We start from the raw sequence: 15,092 nt of genomic DNA, 5'->3' as shown, positions 1-15,092 counted from the left end.
TATGCGTGCTTGTTAGACACATTTCGATCCACACAAACCCGTGTCCCAAAATACGCTACTCGTGCCATGCCTTTCGTAGCTTCCCCGACGAAGCAGATCACTCACACTCCACAGGATGCAGGGAGGAGTAGAGCTAGAGGCACTAGCGAACAAAAGGCGCTCCAAGGTAAACGTGGCGGCGAGAGGGAGGGAGCGTTTTTGGTTGGGGGCGCGAGGAAGAGGAGAGGCTTTCGTCCACACCATTCGCTTTGGCGATAGCAACAGTGGCACGGATACGTCCAGCGGATACCCCAACGTCCACGTACACCATTTCGGTGCACCTACTAGGAGTTCTCGCGCTCCGTCCAACCCCCGAGTCGAGCCCCAAGGAAAAAACATCTTCGCGGAGGGGACGAAGACGACGACGACGACGACGTCGACGGAGGAAAAGGCAAGCGAGCAAGAAAAGCAAGAGGGGAGGGAGGGACTCGGCAGGTCCATCCAAACCTTCTCGCGAAACACTCCAAAAGAAATAAACAAACAAAAACCAGGGGAGGAGAGAGAGGGAAAGGAGAAGAGGTAGAGAGAGAGGAGGAGAAAAAATATTGGCAGCTTGGGTAGTGAAGTGGGGCCCGCATCCCCCCGCGGGTTTTACTTTTTGAGCCGCCCGATTTTGTCGTCTCCTCCGTCCGTCCGGCTCCGCCCCCCGCTATTACCCCCCCTCTCCCCCTCCCCTCCTGTTCCCCTCCATCTCTCCGCGACCCCCTGTGCCTCTCACACACCACAGCGCCCCCTCGCTCGTTCGCGCCGCTACAGTCCCCGCTTCGCTCTCCTCCTCGTACTGCCGCCGCGCGCGCCCGCCGCTCTGTTCCCCCACTTGGCCCGTGCGAGCCCGGAGGAGGGTTGGTGGCGGCGGGGATTCGGATTGGGGGGGGGGGGGGGGGGGGGGGGTGGTTTGCTCGCGCCGAGGAGATCGGGGCGCGGGCGCGTGCCGCGGCGCTCGCCGGGCTCGGTTGGGCGGGATCGCTTCCGCGCGGCGCGGCCTCCGCGGCCCATGCCGTGAGCGAAGGCGCTGGCTTTGTCGCCCGGGGGAGAGATCTTGCGGCCGCAGCAGCAGCAGCCTGAAGCCGGCGCTCTGGTAGCCGAAGCCCAGCGGCGCCCGCCGACCGCCATGGCTGGCAGCGACGAGGTCAACCGCAACGAGTGCAAGGTGCGCCCGCTACCTCCTCCCTCCCCTCCCTGCCTTTCTCCTGTACTAGCCGGCTCCGTGCGGGCATGTGCGGATGTGCCCGGCCGTCCTTGCGTCCGGCTCCCGCCACGGTTGCGCGTTTCGGGAGGGTGTTCTTGTGTGGGGGTGCGCGCCAGGGCCGCGGGCTCCCGATTCGTGCCGCCGCTTTATGATTCGGTGGAGGGGGATTGGGGCCACCCCTGGCCGGTGATTTCCCGGTCAATCGCTGCCTTTCTTTCCCCTTTGGGCTCAATCCCAATTTTATCCCCTTCTCCCTTGCCCCCGTTGTTTTTGGAGTTTCGGGGGGAGTGGTGAGAGATGATGCTACGGAAATGGCTACCCAACAAAGGGGGAAGGGGCCAATCATGCCAAAGCTTGCATCTTTTCTGGCAAGCGGCGGCGAAAGATCGCCGCCCGCATTGGCGTTCTCGCCCATGCGAGCAAACAGCAAAGGAATAGGTGTTTGCGATGCTTCTTCGTCTTACTGTTGCTGCTGTTGATGTTTGGCTTCCTGTTGTGTGTGCCTGCGCAGACGGCGGTGCCGATCCACACATGGGTGCTCATCTCCAACTTCAAGCTGGCGTACAACATGCTCCGGCGGGCGGACGGCACCTTCGACCGCGACCTCGCCGAGTACCTCGACCGCCGGGTGCCGCCCGACGCGCGGGCCCAGGAGGGCGTCTCCTCCTTCGACCACGTCATCGACCCGTCCATCGGCCTCGAGGTCCGCATCTACCGCGCCGCCGCTAGCAACGCCGCGGGCGCGGCCGCGGTCACGCTGCCCATCCTGGACTTCCTCACCGGCGCGCCGTCCCCGGACCCGTTCCCGGTCATCCTCTTCTTCCACGGCGGCAGCTTCGCGCACTCCTCGTCCAGCACGGCCATCTACGACAACCTGTGCCGCCGGTTCGTGAAGCTGAGCAAGGGCGTCGTGCTGTCCGTCAACTACCGGCGCGCCCCCGAGCACCGGTACCCGTGCGCCTACGACGACGGCTGGGCTGCGCTCAAGTGGGCCATGTCGCAGCCGTTCCTCCGCAGCGGCGAGGACGCCCAGCCCCGCGTGTTCCTCTCTGGCGACAGCTCCGGCGGTAACATCGCGCACCACGTCGCCGTCCGCGCCGCCGACGCGGGGATCAAGATTTCCGGCAACATCCTTCTTAACGCCATGTTCGGCGGCACCGAGCGCACCGACTCGGAGCGGCGGCTGGACGGCAAGTACTTCGTCACGCTCCAGGACAGGGACTGGTACTGGAAGGCGTACCTGCCTGAGGACGCCGACCGGGACCACCCGGCGTGCAACCCGTTCGGGCCGAACGGGCGGCGGCTCAGCGGGCTCCCCTTCACCAAGAGCCTCATCATCGTGTCGGGCCTGGACCTCACCTGCGACCGGCAGCTGGCGTACGCCGAGGGCCTCCGGGAAGACGGCCACGATGTCAAGCTCGTGTATCGCGAGAAGGCGACGGTGGGCTTCTACCTGCTGCCCAACACAGACCACTACCACGAGGTCATGGAGGAGATCTCGGACTTCCTCAGGGCTAACCTCTAGTACATACACAGCTGCTGATCATAAAACCCGCCACCGTCGCCTCCTCCTCGACACACACAATCCACCACTTGTTATAGCAAGATGGTAAGCTTGACTTATAGTTCTGCCTCTTATATTGCTGCTTGGGGATCATCTGAATTCCGGCGATGGCATGGCTCATTTGCTGCTGCTGCTGCTGCTGTCCATGGCAAGACATCTGATAAAGACTTTTGGAAAGAAATCATGGTGACTTTTGTTCCCTTGTCGTCTCGCCGGATGAAGGAAATCGTTCTGCTGATCGCGAAGCCTGCGTCCCTGGTTGATGGAGAGAAGCCTATTATTTCGCCTTCAATCACCCTCTGGCTCACCCCCAGAGGAAATTCATCTAACATTCTGTGTACAGTGATGGACTGATGGATCGACAAGGAGGCGGATGGCCTTTTTGTTGCTTGTGTTTGATGTAGTAGTTCCTCTTCTGGATTTGGATGGGTGCCTATGCATACCCTCAAACCTATCAATCTACCCATGTTTTGTGAAACATATGTGATGTTTCCCAATCTTTAAGGCTAGTGGTAGAGGCACAAGAGATGTACTGCCCCTCTTTTGTTTCCCCTCCTAACTGCTGGTCTGGTCTGGCCTGGCCTGGCCTGATCTGGCCCTGTCGTCTCTCTTGATGTCCTCTGATCCTTTCTGTATACAATGCTGCTGAAAACTGCTGCTAATGTGTTGTAACGCGTGTACTTTGAATGCCTCTGCTTCTCTCCCACATGGGTGTCGGTGAAATGCGATGAGGAGGATGGCACTGCACGGGCATCCCGTTGCAGGCGTGGTTTTTGTGCTTCTGCCTCCTGGGGTTCGTGGCTCAGGCGATGACTGTGCGGTCCTTGCCCCATGCCAATGTGTCATTCCTTCTGCACGCAGCTTCGATGCCAATGTGCCATTCCTTCTGCACGCAGCTTCGACAGCTAAAAACCTCTGTAATCCCCTGTACTTGGAACGGGGGCGTCTGTCGGCCGTCGGCGTGAGGTTGAAGACCCGCTTGCTGCGATCCCGGCGGGGGAGAGGAGTACTAGATCACGTCCCTCCTGCCAGTGACATTTTCATGCTCCTTTCGCTGTAGGTGCATGGATCGTGTCGTTTCGTCCGCTTCAGTAGTGGTTGGGGGATGGATTTGGCTCCGGTTTGCGTCTCGTCCCCATCCTCGCCTCCCCCCGATCTCGCGGCTGCTGGTTACGATTCGCGAATCGGCGAATGTGACCTTATTCTTGATGTGCGCGTGTCATCCCCGCACAGGGCCATGCTGGTGGTATTTGTGTCGCTCTTTGCCAAGTTATTTTTTGCTTCCCTTTTGCGTTGATTGGAAGATTCCATTGATTGACAGTCTTGTCGTAGACAATCGAGGTATGGAGCTCAAAATACGGTGGATGCATCATACATGGTTTGTTTAGGTGTGTACGACCTGATTGCCGGCACCACGAAATAGTCTTACGCCTGCACCTAGTCATGATCCTCGCACAAACAACCGCAATGCACGCAAAACAAATTTTTCTCGGGGAAGATCTCCCACTCGATCTTTGAGTACCTTGAACCCATTAACCCATTGAAAAGCATGGCCGGCTGGCCGCGTTCTTTCTTCCGCGGCCGCCGGCCGGCCGGCTGTAAAGCGGGGTGCGGCGGCACCGGGGCACCTCTCATCAAAAGGAGGCCGAGACTTTCTCGTGCAGCACTTGCCAAAAGCCGCTTGCGGCCGGGGGAGCGCGGCAGGCTCTGAATGAATCTCTTGACGCTTGGAAAGGCGGCGTGGCCAGGCCGCCCACAAGTCTCCCGCAAAAAGACAAGCGGAGCCGCGAGCCTCGGCCTGATCAGCCAGCCGGCCCGTGCCGGCCGCGGCCGGCTCGCATTTCTTCTATCCGCGGGCGCGTCAGATCGATCGGGCACCCCGGTCTGTGCGTGTACTGCCGCCCGTGCCGGTGCCCATCAACATCAAACAAAGAGGATTAGCCTTGGCGTTTAGGAGCTTTGGCCACCGACTCCCTCTATTCTTTTTCGCGTGCCCTCCCCCCGTCTCTTTTGCTGTCGTACTCCCGTCCAGTGCTGTCGCCGCCAGCCTGCCTGGTGTCACTTCTCGCCCGGCTCGGCCGTAATGGCTTGGCGTTGGCGTCCTCTTCGTTTTTCTCGGACCCTGGTGGGGACTGGGGGCTACCGGAGATTGTAAAAATTTGGGAGTTGCGTGCTGCGTGGAAACTGGCAGGGTTTTTGAGTGGCCGTTGCCGTGGAAAGCGAGCTTTTGCCGCCGGGGGCACGGCATGCCCCCTCACGCCCGTGCACAAGAAAAAACACACCACCCATCATCATCCATTGAATCGCGCAGTAGGTGACAAGGATTCCTAGCGGTTCCGATTGACTAATGGGAGCTGTTAACTCGCCGTTACCATCGCAAACATTCAATGGTAAGAAGCAGGTGCTGCTGCTGCTACTTAGAACTCTGCCACCTACACGGCTACACGTACGTCGACCTGATGCACGTAGGGGCGGGGATGCAAAAACGTGCTCTTTGGAGGGGACGGGAGCACACAGCACAGCAGGCAGGGATCCCCCGGCAGCAGTACGGGGCCCAAACAGTGCGCAACGTGCCCCCATCCGGCGCGGCGCAATTATACGCGCGCCGGGAGGAAGGTGGCCGTCGTACGTACGAGCCGGGAGCGGCGAGAGAAGGAATTCCAGCCCCGTCTGATCGGACGATTTCGATCGGCCGCTCCGTACTCGCTACTCCTCCCCCGGCGCGCCTTTTCCATCGGTTGGGGGCGCATGTGTTAAACGATGTGTTGTCCTGTTGAGCCCAGAACCTAACGCCCACCACTCAATCCTGGGGCGCTCGCTGCCGAACGAAAGGGAGCTTGATTGGAACGGGCGACGGCGAGGTCTCCAGTGTCTCCTCCCGTTTCTGAGGAGGCATGGCATGGACGGCCGGGAGGCGGACAGGCAGGCGGTACGGCGGCGGTGAGTGAGCGGGTGAGCCAGACGTCTCGTCCGCTACTACCTGCTCGGCTCCTCCCCGAATTGATCGCTCCGGCGGTCGACCCGCCGGGTTCTCTCACCTCGGCCTGTGCCGTTTTGATGCTGGCGTGATATGACGTCCTGCTTCACTGCTTGAGCCTGAGCTGTTGGCTCCGGCCACGGTTTCGCTTGCACCTGCGCCACGGGATATTTGCCGTGAAGCGACTTCGCTGTCTAAAACACTCTCTCTCGTGTCTCGTGGTGGAGTTTTAGTTTGGGGCATGGGAATTCGCTCCCTTTTGTCGTGTTGTCACGCTGGCCAAACGGGTGTCGACGTTTTTTCCGAAAAAGGACAGGCACGCGGTCGGTCATCGTGTCAGTGCCCTGTCGACTCGATCCGTCCCCGCGTGGTTGTCTCGTACTCGTCCCCGTTTGGTCAGTCGTCACCACCAGCGCACCCCTTGCATCAGCCGCGCCCGTCGCGGTCTCGGAGAGACGGAGCCGCGTGGTCAACCTTGTCACGCGATCTTTTTGTGCTAAGCAGCGTGGGTGGGCGGCCGTTCTTCCCCCGGCGGGAGGAGCCAATGCCGACGCGGGAACAGCGCAAGGCAACGCAGCGGTTCTGTCCGCTGATCCGCTCCTCCGGCGAGGCGGCGATACGTGTGCGGCCGAGGGGTGCCGAGGGCGGCGGGGTAGGGGACGGCGCCGTTGCGTGCCGGGCCGGGCGCTCTCGCGATCTACAGCGATCGCAATCAAGGAACCCGGGCGCCGGCGCGTCCACGTGACGGAGCGCGGGGGGCGCGCGTGGAGGGGGTGCGTCGGCACGCAGGCGCCCCGGCGGGCGCGGGATCGGGACGTGCGGTGCGGGAGGGAGTTGGTTGTCTGTCTGGCTGCCGACTTGGCGCGCCGCGGCCACGTACACGAACGGGGAGTGGGGTAGGGGAAGGCAGCGGATGGATGAGGCTCGCGCTAGCTGTCTGGCCGTGCTGGGGCCGCCTGGGCGTAGTCTGGCCTGGCTCGGCTCGGCTTTTGTTTTGTTCCGGGTCTTGTTGGCTTGTGCGGTGGGGAATCCGCGTCGCCGTAGGGCTGCCCCGGTAGCATTTGGCGCGTTGCGCCTGGTCGCTGCTACGTGCTTGCTTCCTCCGGCCGCCGGCCCGCCCCGCCCCCCAACCCACCCACCCACCCACACACACAACCCCGCGCTTGCTTGGGTGGAACTGTGGAAGGTGGATGGATCCCGTGCGGGACAAGGTCGGCACGGCACGGCCTTTACATGGCAATTAATGGGGGTGCCACGCCGCCCCACGCACCCACCTCGTCCACTTCTCCGGTTCTCCCTCCTCGCCTCGCTCGCTCGCTCGCTCGCGCGCGCGCTTTGACTTGGAGTCCTCTGCCGCTGGCGCTGTTCTGTCCACCAATGAGAGGGGCCGGAGCCCCACGCCGGGGCGCTCCTGGATTTGTTTTTGGGGGCTCGACTCCTTTCCGGCCTCCCGTCCGCCGGACGCATGCGAGCAACTCAGAGCATTTGTACTTTTCTGCCGTGCTGTAGCTCCTGGCTAGTAGGCATGAGAGCAGTGGGTCGGTCTCCTTTTTTCACCGCGCACATGGCCGCTGAAGCAGGCAAGGCATCACCACGTTCACGGGCAGCACAGCGGTAAAAGATCTCTCTCTCTCTCTCTCTCTCTCTCTCTCTCTCTCTCTCTCTCTCTCTCTCTCTCTCTCTCTCCCTCCCGTGTAAAAACAAGCCAGACACGGGAAGGGACGGGGAGCTTTTGGTTCGTTCCTTGCGGGCAACGCTGTGGCTTCATTCGAGCGTGCAGTACGGTGCAGCTGCAGCAGCTCATTCGAACGCAACGCACGCCCGGAGACAGCAGAACCGGCGAGAAAGTCAAAGCATCCCGCATCCCGGCACAGTGCGGTCGCCGGTGGACTAGAAGACCCGGGCACAATGGGCATGTGACAAAAGGGTGCCAGTGCCAATGGATGGCGTGCTGGCACCGCGCGCCCCCGCCCGTTTTTTATTTTGTTTATCTGGCTCCTCCCAGACGGTGCCGTCGGGTGGGTTGGGTGCTCGGCATCATTTGCGTTGGACGATTAGAGAGAAAAGGGAGCTCGGATCTATACCCCGCCTGTTGCGGGTGATAATGGCGAGGGGGATGGATGGATACGCTACGGCGAGGAGTGTGAGCGAGCTTTGCTTTGAACCGGTCGCCCCCGCGCCGTGTCGCTTCTGCGGCGAGCGCGCGAGCTCGGGACAAATCGGGGGCCTTTCTTTCTTTTTTCTTCCACGCGATGGAGTTGTTTTTTTTAATCCTGTTGATTTCAAGAGAACTTATACTGTGGGACATGTAATTTGGTCACCTGGGGAATCATGCTCTCATAAAGAGACTCTTGGTACGGGTACGCTTTTCCATTGTTTGATCTTGTGTGTTTTTTCTATTATCACTTGTTCCATGCACAGGATCGATCGACTCGTCGTGACAATACGACGGAGGGCAAGCGAAATGACGACGCTACCGTGTCGGCACCGGCACAGGAACAGGTAGTGACGGGGGGAGCGACAAAAGACGCGACAATCTATAGCACGCCGGCACGCCGCTACTAGATTGCCATGGAAACCGATGGCCCAAACACGGATTCGTGTTCGTCGCTCGGCCACGTAGTACGCTGTACGCGCGCGACCGATGCGGCCGAGCATCCATCGACCGGGCGCCGTTCGAAGGGTACGGCGTCGCATGATGATGATAAAAGAGAAGCCCGCGCAATGCAATACCGGCCGGCGGCCGGTCATGGGATCGTGACGCAGCTTGGCACGTCGAACCTCGGGCGCGCGTGGTTTTTAGCTTCCGCACGCCGGATTAGGACCGTCCACCCCAAAGCTCGGCGAGGACAAGTGGGATATTCCTAGGCCTTGGGCTCGTGACAAGACGACGCGGGTGCCGCGACAAGAGGCCCCGTCGGGCGCACCGGCGCGCTCTACCCTGCCCGGCTGCGCGGCGAAAAGGCGACCCGTCGGACTTTAACTCCGCTCACACGCGCCGGGCGACCAGCCCGCCGGCCGGCTACGAATCAATTAACCATGTGCGCGGCCGCGGCCCGCCCGGGCTCGCGGATTGGCTGTCCAGCTCAAGCCGGGGGGTGATTAACTAATTTTCTGAGCGAGAGGGCCGAGGAGGAGGGGGTCGTCGTCGCTAATTGCGGTGCGTGGCTTTGGCGCTGGCGCTTCCCTGCCGCCTCCGCGGGGCTAGCTGGCGGCGACGGCGACGCCAAAAGTGGCCGCGCGTGGTGGCACCGGGGGCGGCGCGTGCGTACGTACGTGACGCGCGGGGTCGCGACAAGCGGGGGCGTTCCGTTCCGCGACAAGCGGATGCGAGACCGGGCCCGAGGACGGCGACCGAGGGTTTCCAGCTCGCGCCCGGCGGGGCTGCTACGCGACAAGTTGTGTGTGTGTGTGTTGTGGTTTTTGTATTATTGGGCAGCGCCGTGTGGTACGTACGCCGCGTGCGCGATTACGACAAGAGAAGAAGAAGAAGAAGCGTGACTTGGATTTTGTTGCCAGTGCCAGCGAGACACACCGCCGGCCTGCCGGCTGGACACGCGTGCTTGACTTGCGCGGCCGCAGGCCGTGCTCCTGCAGCTCTGAGCTGTTCGAGCTCAGCACGTTTCGCACAAAGCACGCAGGTCCAACTGAAAAGCTTTTGGTTAGTTCGCTCGCCGGTCCGTTGGAAATAATCGCGCGTGCACCCACAAGGCCACAAGACTACAAGAGGCGTGGCCGGCGCACCGAGCACCAGTACCACGCGGCCGTTAATGCGGATCCATGACCACTGCCCAAGTTGCACGCTGCCACAACCGACCGAGCGCCGCTGCCCACACCACAACGCAAGCGTCCAACGCCGGGCACCACCACCACCTACCACCCACCAGCCGAGCCGAAACTGAGAGAGAGGAGCGTGCACGCTGCCCATGCTCGCGCTCGCCCCTTCCCTTCCAGCCTTCCTTCCTTTCCTGGGTCACGATCCGGGCATGTGCGCCGGAGCTGTGGTGCACACAAGCAAAGCAAAATCCAAGGAACACTCGCCCCCAGGGGGCGTCCGTACCGCCCCGCCCGCTTGGCAGCTCGCACCCCAGCCACAGCCAGCCAGTGGGCGCGCGCGCGCGTGCCGTGCCGACGTCCCCCACCGCGCGCGCAGCCGAGGAGGACCACCGCTTCTCGCCCTGTAGCGTGCGTACCCGGGCGGGGCGAGCAAGTCATTGGCGTGGCGGCCAGCGACACGGCGGCTGCTGCTGCTGCGGCGTGCGCCGTGACAAAATAGCGGGCCGCGACAAGGGGGAGACTGGGGGAGAGGGGAGACGGTGACCCACCGTGGCGGCTCGAACGAAACGAAAGCCGGGGGGCGTGGGGAATTGCTATCGCGAGGAGGCGGGAGGAGGCCCATGCGTGGAGACGTGTCTCTCGATCGGCTGGGCTCTCGCCTCTCGGTCTCTCGGTCTCTCGGGTCCCCGGCCTCACGTATGATCGCGGAAGCGGTGGGTGCTGGAACAGGAAATTGGGAGACGACGCTGCGGTGCGGTACTGCGGGCAGAGGAACGCAGCTTCTTTCCCTGTTCTTCCCGATTGTGGGAAGAAAACCAAAAAACCATCGTACGTGCGAGGGACATGTTCTTCCCGCACTGTCCGAGCTGAATTTCCAAGGGTGAAAGGCACTGGCAATTAGTTTTCCTCGCACGTTGGCAGGCCACCCTTTCGGGTGAGTAGTCGCTTCCGAGGAAACAATTGCGACAGCAATGCCTCATGGCTAATTGGTCACGTCAAGTGTTCCAGCTGCGGCATGTCTGGATGCGCTTGTCGTGACACCCTGCTCTCGGCCATGAGCCTCAAGCATGCATGGCTTAACATTTTCCTCGTGTTGGGTGGCTTCTGGCATGCACCATGTAAGTACATGTACTAGAGAGCTACCACATGATTGGGAGCTGGGCAGGTGGGCAGTGGGCTTGACCTTGATATTGTGGGAGATTATGAAATCCCGCTGACTTTTGTTTGAACCACCACAGTTTCATGCAAGGCACCACCGCTCGGTCCACCCGTGGTTAGGAATAATTTTTTGCCCCCAAACAATGTTTCCAGTGAGCTGCCTAGACTGAATCGAGACTGCCATGTCTGCGTTCTTATCCATTCAGATCCAAGCATTAAGCTACGGGTAGAGTGTGAGCTAAGCTACGGGTAGAGTGGGATGATTCTTGTCGCCCCCCAACTTCTCACCCTGTCTGAGCTAAGCTGTCTTGAAGAAAGGTAACTCCTTCGCAACCTTTCTTGGACACATGAATGGCGTTCTACACCCTTCCACTTCCCGTCCTTTTTCATAACTAGATTCTTTTTCGAAACCCTACACTAGATTGTAGTATAGTCTTATTTCAAAAAGAAAATGCTTGTAGTATAGTAAATACCAAACAGAGGGAAAGATTCGCCATGGCCAACATGAATGGAAGTGACAAACATAGAAGCCCAGAGCACAGCTCCTAAACTCAAAATTCTTGACCTTGGCCAAGTGGCAGCACCAGCCGATAATGTTCGAGATAGAAAATGGTATAGATTCACGCTTCAATTATCCGGATTCCACACGCAGACCAGATCGTTCTACCGGCAAGGTCCGTAATCATTGGTCAATAACTTATATTAAACCAGATCTGATTCATCGCAAAACAGTGCAAGACACACTTGATATCAGCTTCAGATCTTCAAGTAGAAAGATTGTATACTCACTTTATTCACTGACGGGAATTTCCAGACAAGTTCGTTCACAAATGAATCGTATAGCTTCTTTTTTTTACAGGAAAGTTAAAGTGCTGAAAAGCAAGAGCATGATATATCTTACTGATGCATTCCAGGTCATACAAGAGGACAAAAGAGGAGTGTGAAGACCAAACAAATTGGAACACATGGATTCCAATCTGAAAGCAATAAGACAAGAGGCCTACAATTATTTGCAGCTGCAAAAGGAGAGGCTAAGATACATGGAACAAAGACAAAAACTATGAGACACGCCTGACAACTGCATTTCTGCCGAGTACACCTTGTATGATTGGCTAAAGAATCATTGCACGCACGTTAAAAACTGGTGCAAATGTCAATCTGTGGGAAAAAGGCAGAACATTATATACGTCATGCTTTAGCCTGAAAATGAGAGAACCTGGAAGTGCCATGGCGGCACCACTAATGATCCTAACGAATATATATGCAGATCTGTAGTGCTATCTCCAACATGTTTGGTTCCTTTCATTCGACCATGATGGACAAGCTCATGTACCTTTTGTTTGTATCAACATTTGAGCTGCTATGAAATCATCAAAGTTCTTTCTGGTTTACCAATGCTTTGCAAGCCATTGATCTTAGCTTGAACGTGGAGTTACCTGGCAATCTGGCACCATTGTATTGTAGAGTTCCAAAGCAGAGTGCTGATTGCTTGAGGACAGTGAAGCTCCAAAGATTTACTGCCAAGCACTGATTTGTCAACAGCTTGTATGATAACACGAGATGCAAGTGCAACAGAACAAACATCCAGCCACAATTTCCATGTAGTACCTTCAACTGATAAAGCTGGAACTGCAACACCAGGCAAGAAGACACCTCAGACTGCTTGCCATCAAGGATGGAGTTTGAACAAAGAAGCAGAGATGCACTGCAGACCTCATCTTGGTTGAATCATCTACTCTGTAAGCATGGTTTATCTTCTTGACAAACCCCACAAATAGTACTTCTGCACCCCTACAGGCTGCTGTGAATCTGTGATGCATGTACTGAGCAAGAACGGGCCAGAAAAAGCAGCAGCTTCAAATGTCGTGGCAAAGGCAACATGTCTCGATCAACTTCAGCAGTCTGTTCAAGTCCTAAATTCCATAGATACAGCCGCTCACCTCTATAGTTCCAGGTACTTTGGCGATCTGAGTTTCACGTGGAGTCATTTTGCTCTTCAAGCAGCAAAGGCATCAAAACCGCATATGGCGTTAACAGCCTAATGTAGCAATTAAATACCTTGTCAAGACAGCAAGATTTTCCCCAACAGGTGGAGCAGATAGATCCTGCAATTGTATGATTATCACTAAGTTAGCCAGTTAATATAAGGTTTTACCATGACAGGCAAGCTTCAGTATAACCTCAAAGATTAATGTCATGTTTTTTCTCTATCACTAAGGAGGAGCTAATTATTAACACAATTTAGCAATCACAAGTTCATTCAAGCAGTAAATTATAAACTGTGCCTAACACCAGCATTGATAAGAATAACTTTCCAAGAAAAGAAAAGATAAGGAGGCTGCTTAAGGGCATTTTCCCATAAGCTCATCGTGTCTATGATATATGGGACCCGTCCAAAGGAAACTAGGAAAGTTTGCCATGCATGATGAAAGCCCTAGCAATTCAAGCTGACCCTAAAGTAGACCAGCAAGAAAGTAACCGTAAAACACAATCAGGTAGCATGCATGATTACAAGACATTTCAGTAGATAGTGACAAACTAACATCCCCTTACCCGGTCTTCCATTTTTCCTATTTCAGACCTGTTTTAACGAAGGGATTGCAAATGAATTTTAGATGTACTGTACTGATTATTGTAAATTTTCGAAATTGCTGTGTTCCAAAATCCAAACAGTTGTTTTGCAGAATAGTCTCAATTTTGATTCTCCTAATGCTAACCGAACTTAGGCTCATAAAACATGTGCAATGGAACAGCACAAAAATTAAATAAGCATCATTGCAAAAAAAAAACTTTCCATTTTATGGCTTTGCTAATGAAGCAAGGCTGTACCAGAAGTCTATCTCGTAGACACATTAGCTAACATTAGAAGAAGCAATCTCTGAAAGCAAATAGCATTTTATGACCTAAGCATTGAAAATTATTGCAGATGAATCTCTGCAAGCCAATTCAGCAGCTGTAGATTCTTCTCATTGCAGATGTGGTCAATGAGCAGTGAAATTTTCTCATAAACCCTATCAAACAATTTGCATAGACAAAGCAGGGTTAATACTTCTGAGATGGGCATTTGTTGCTAGTTTGAAGTTTCCTGGGAGAGCGTTGAACTCTCAAGAGTACGTTCCTTTCAATATCTCACAACGCAGCATGATTTATAGTAGACACCCATTAGCAAAATGTTGTTAGATTCCACAGTTCCAGAAATGTTGCGTGACCACAGTTTAAGATAATCTTACACATTACCCATCAAAATCTCATTTCTACATGCATGTGCCAAAATCTACGCATCGTATACCTTTATACTACCCCTATGTTTTAAAGTCATACAAGTCGAGTCAAGTCGCTTGGGCATCGATTAGCCAAATGTAAACAATTAGGCATGGTTAGTCAGTTCGTTAGTCGACCAAGTTGACCTAGCCTGCCTACTGCCTAGTCAGTTAGCTATACTGTAAATCTAATTAACCATATCTTGAGGACATTAGCATCTTACAAAGCATGTAGAGTAGAGAGAACACAGATAGGCCAGGAGGTGGTCACTTGTTTAGTTGTTTCGATCCCAACATAGGCTAATTTCTTGAAATTGAGTGGTCTGGGCATACATCCATGGTTTCAACCAAGCTAGCTAGGCTCCATAGGCTAATTTCTACTGAGCTAAAATACTATTGAGCTGAAGTTACCAAGCCCAAATTTCTGGCTGCAAGTTGGTCGCCCAGGCTTGACAGACTAATCATGACTAGCCGACGATTAATCAGCTGATCAGTCAACTAGGTTAACTAATTGAGTCGACACATCTGATCAATGTCCAAACCATTTTGTCAATTAATCATTGAAACATGATTAATAGATGGTTTGAAAACACTGTGCTATCCTGCTTAATACTAGAAGGTAGGGCTCAATGATAACCAAGAGGGTCATACATGGGGGTGTGCAAGGTGATCAACTACCAGGCCCCCTGCTAATTAAGAGGCCCAAGTTTCCAGCCTAAACTGTGCATAAGAGTGAAGTAAAAAAATAAAAAACTAGGAATTCATCAACATCACTGCAATTACCAATTTCCTGCCTAAAGATAAGATGCAATCTAACTCAAAGTACTTATTTCTAACAATCAATTCCCATGCAATGCAAGCAGTGCAAACAAATTTGAATCCACATGCTACAATCAAAGGTACTATTCACACAAAGTTAACTGCAAAAGGACAACACATTAATAAGCTCTAATGGACTGCACGTGCACATGACAACTCCCCCTCGCTCGCTCAACACTTTATCATCGAGCTTGATGTCAGTCATCGTTAAAACCCTTGGTGGTAAATGATTGCTTCAAGGCATGCTGGTGGCTCAAGACATGTGGACCCCCAAAGACAGGTGCAGGAAGTCTTGGGAGTTGCCATCGT

The 15,092-nt window shown here is 55.6% G+C and overlaps 1 protein-coding gene across 1 annotated transcript; it reads left to right on the top strand.

Moving 5' to 3' along the window:
• Positions 1–706: 706 nt before the first annotated feature.
• Positions 707–3,483, top strand: LOC117849637 (gibberellin receptor GID1). Its single transcript, XM_034731254.2, has 2 exons — positions 707–1,189; positions 1,740–3,483. The coding sequence occupies exons 1-2, from the start codon at positions 1,151–1,153 to the stop codon at positions 2,751–2,753; spliced, it is 1,053 nt and encodes a 350-aa protein (XP_034587145.1). The 5' UTR covers positions 707–1,150; the 3' UTR covers positions 2,754–3,483.
• The last annotated feature ends 11,609 nt before the right edge of the window (positions 3,484–15,092 follow it).

The sequence above is a fragment of the Setaria viridis genome, chromosome 3, assembly GCF_005286985.2.
Source record: "Setaria viridis chromosome 3, Setaria_viridis_v4.0, whole genome shotgun sequence".
NCBI classification, from domain to species: domain Eukaryota; kingdom Viridiplantae; phylum Streptophyta; class Magnoliopsida; order Poales; family Poaceae; genus Setaria; species Setaria viridis.
This window is presented reverse-complemented; position numbering and strand designations above follow the sequence as displayed.

Bases quoted from the DNA above. Each gene is read 5' to 3' on its own strand.
- LOC117849637 (XM_034731254.2), top strand. From the start codon at position 1,151: ATGGCTGGCAGCGACGAGGTCAACCGCAACGAGTGCAAG. The intron at 1,190-1,739 runs GTGCGCCCGCTA...GTGCCTGCGCAG, and splicing joins TCAACCGCAACGAGTGCAAG to ACGGCGGTGCCGATCCACAC.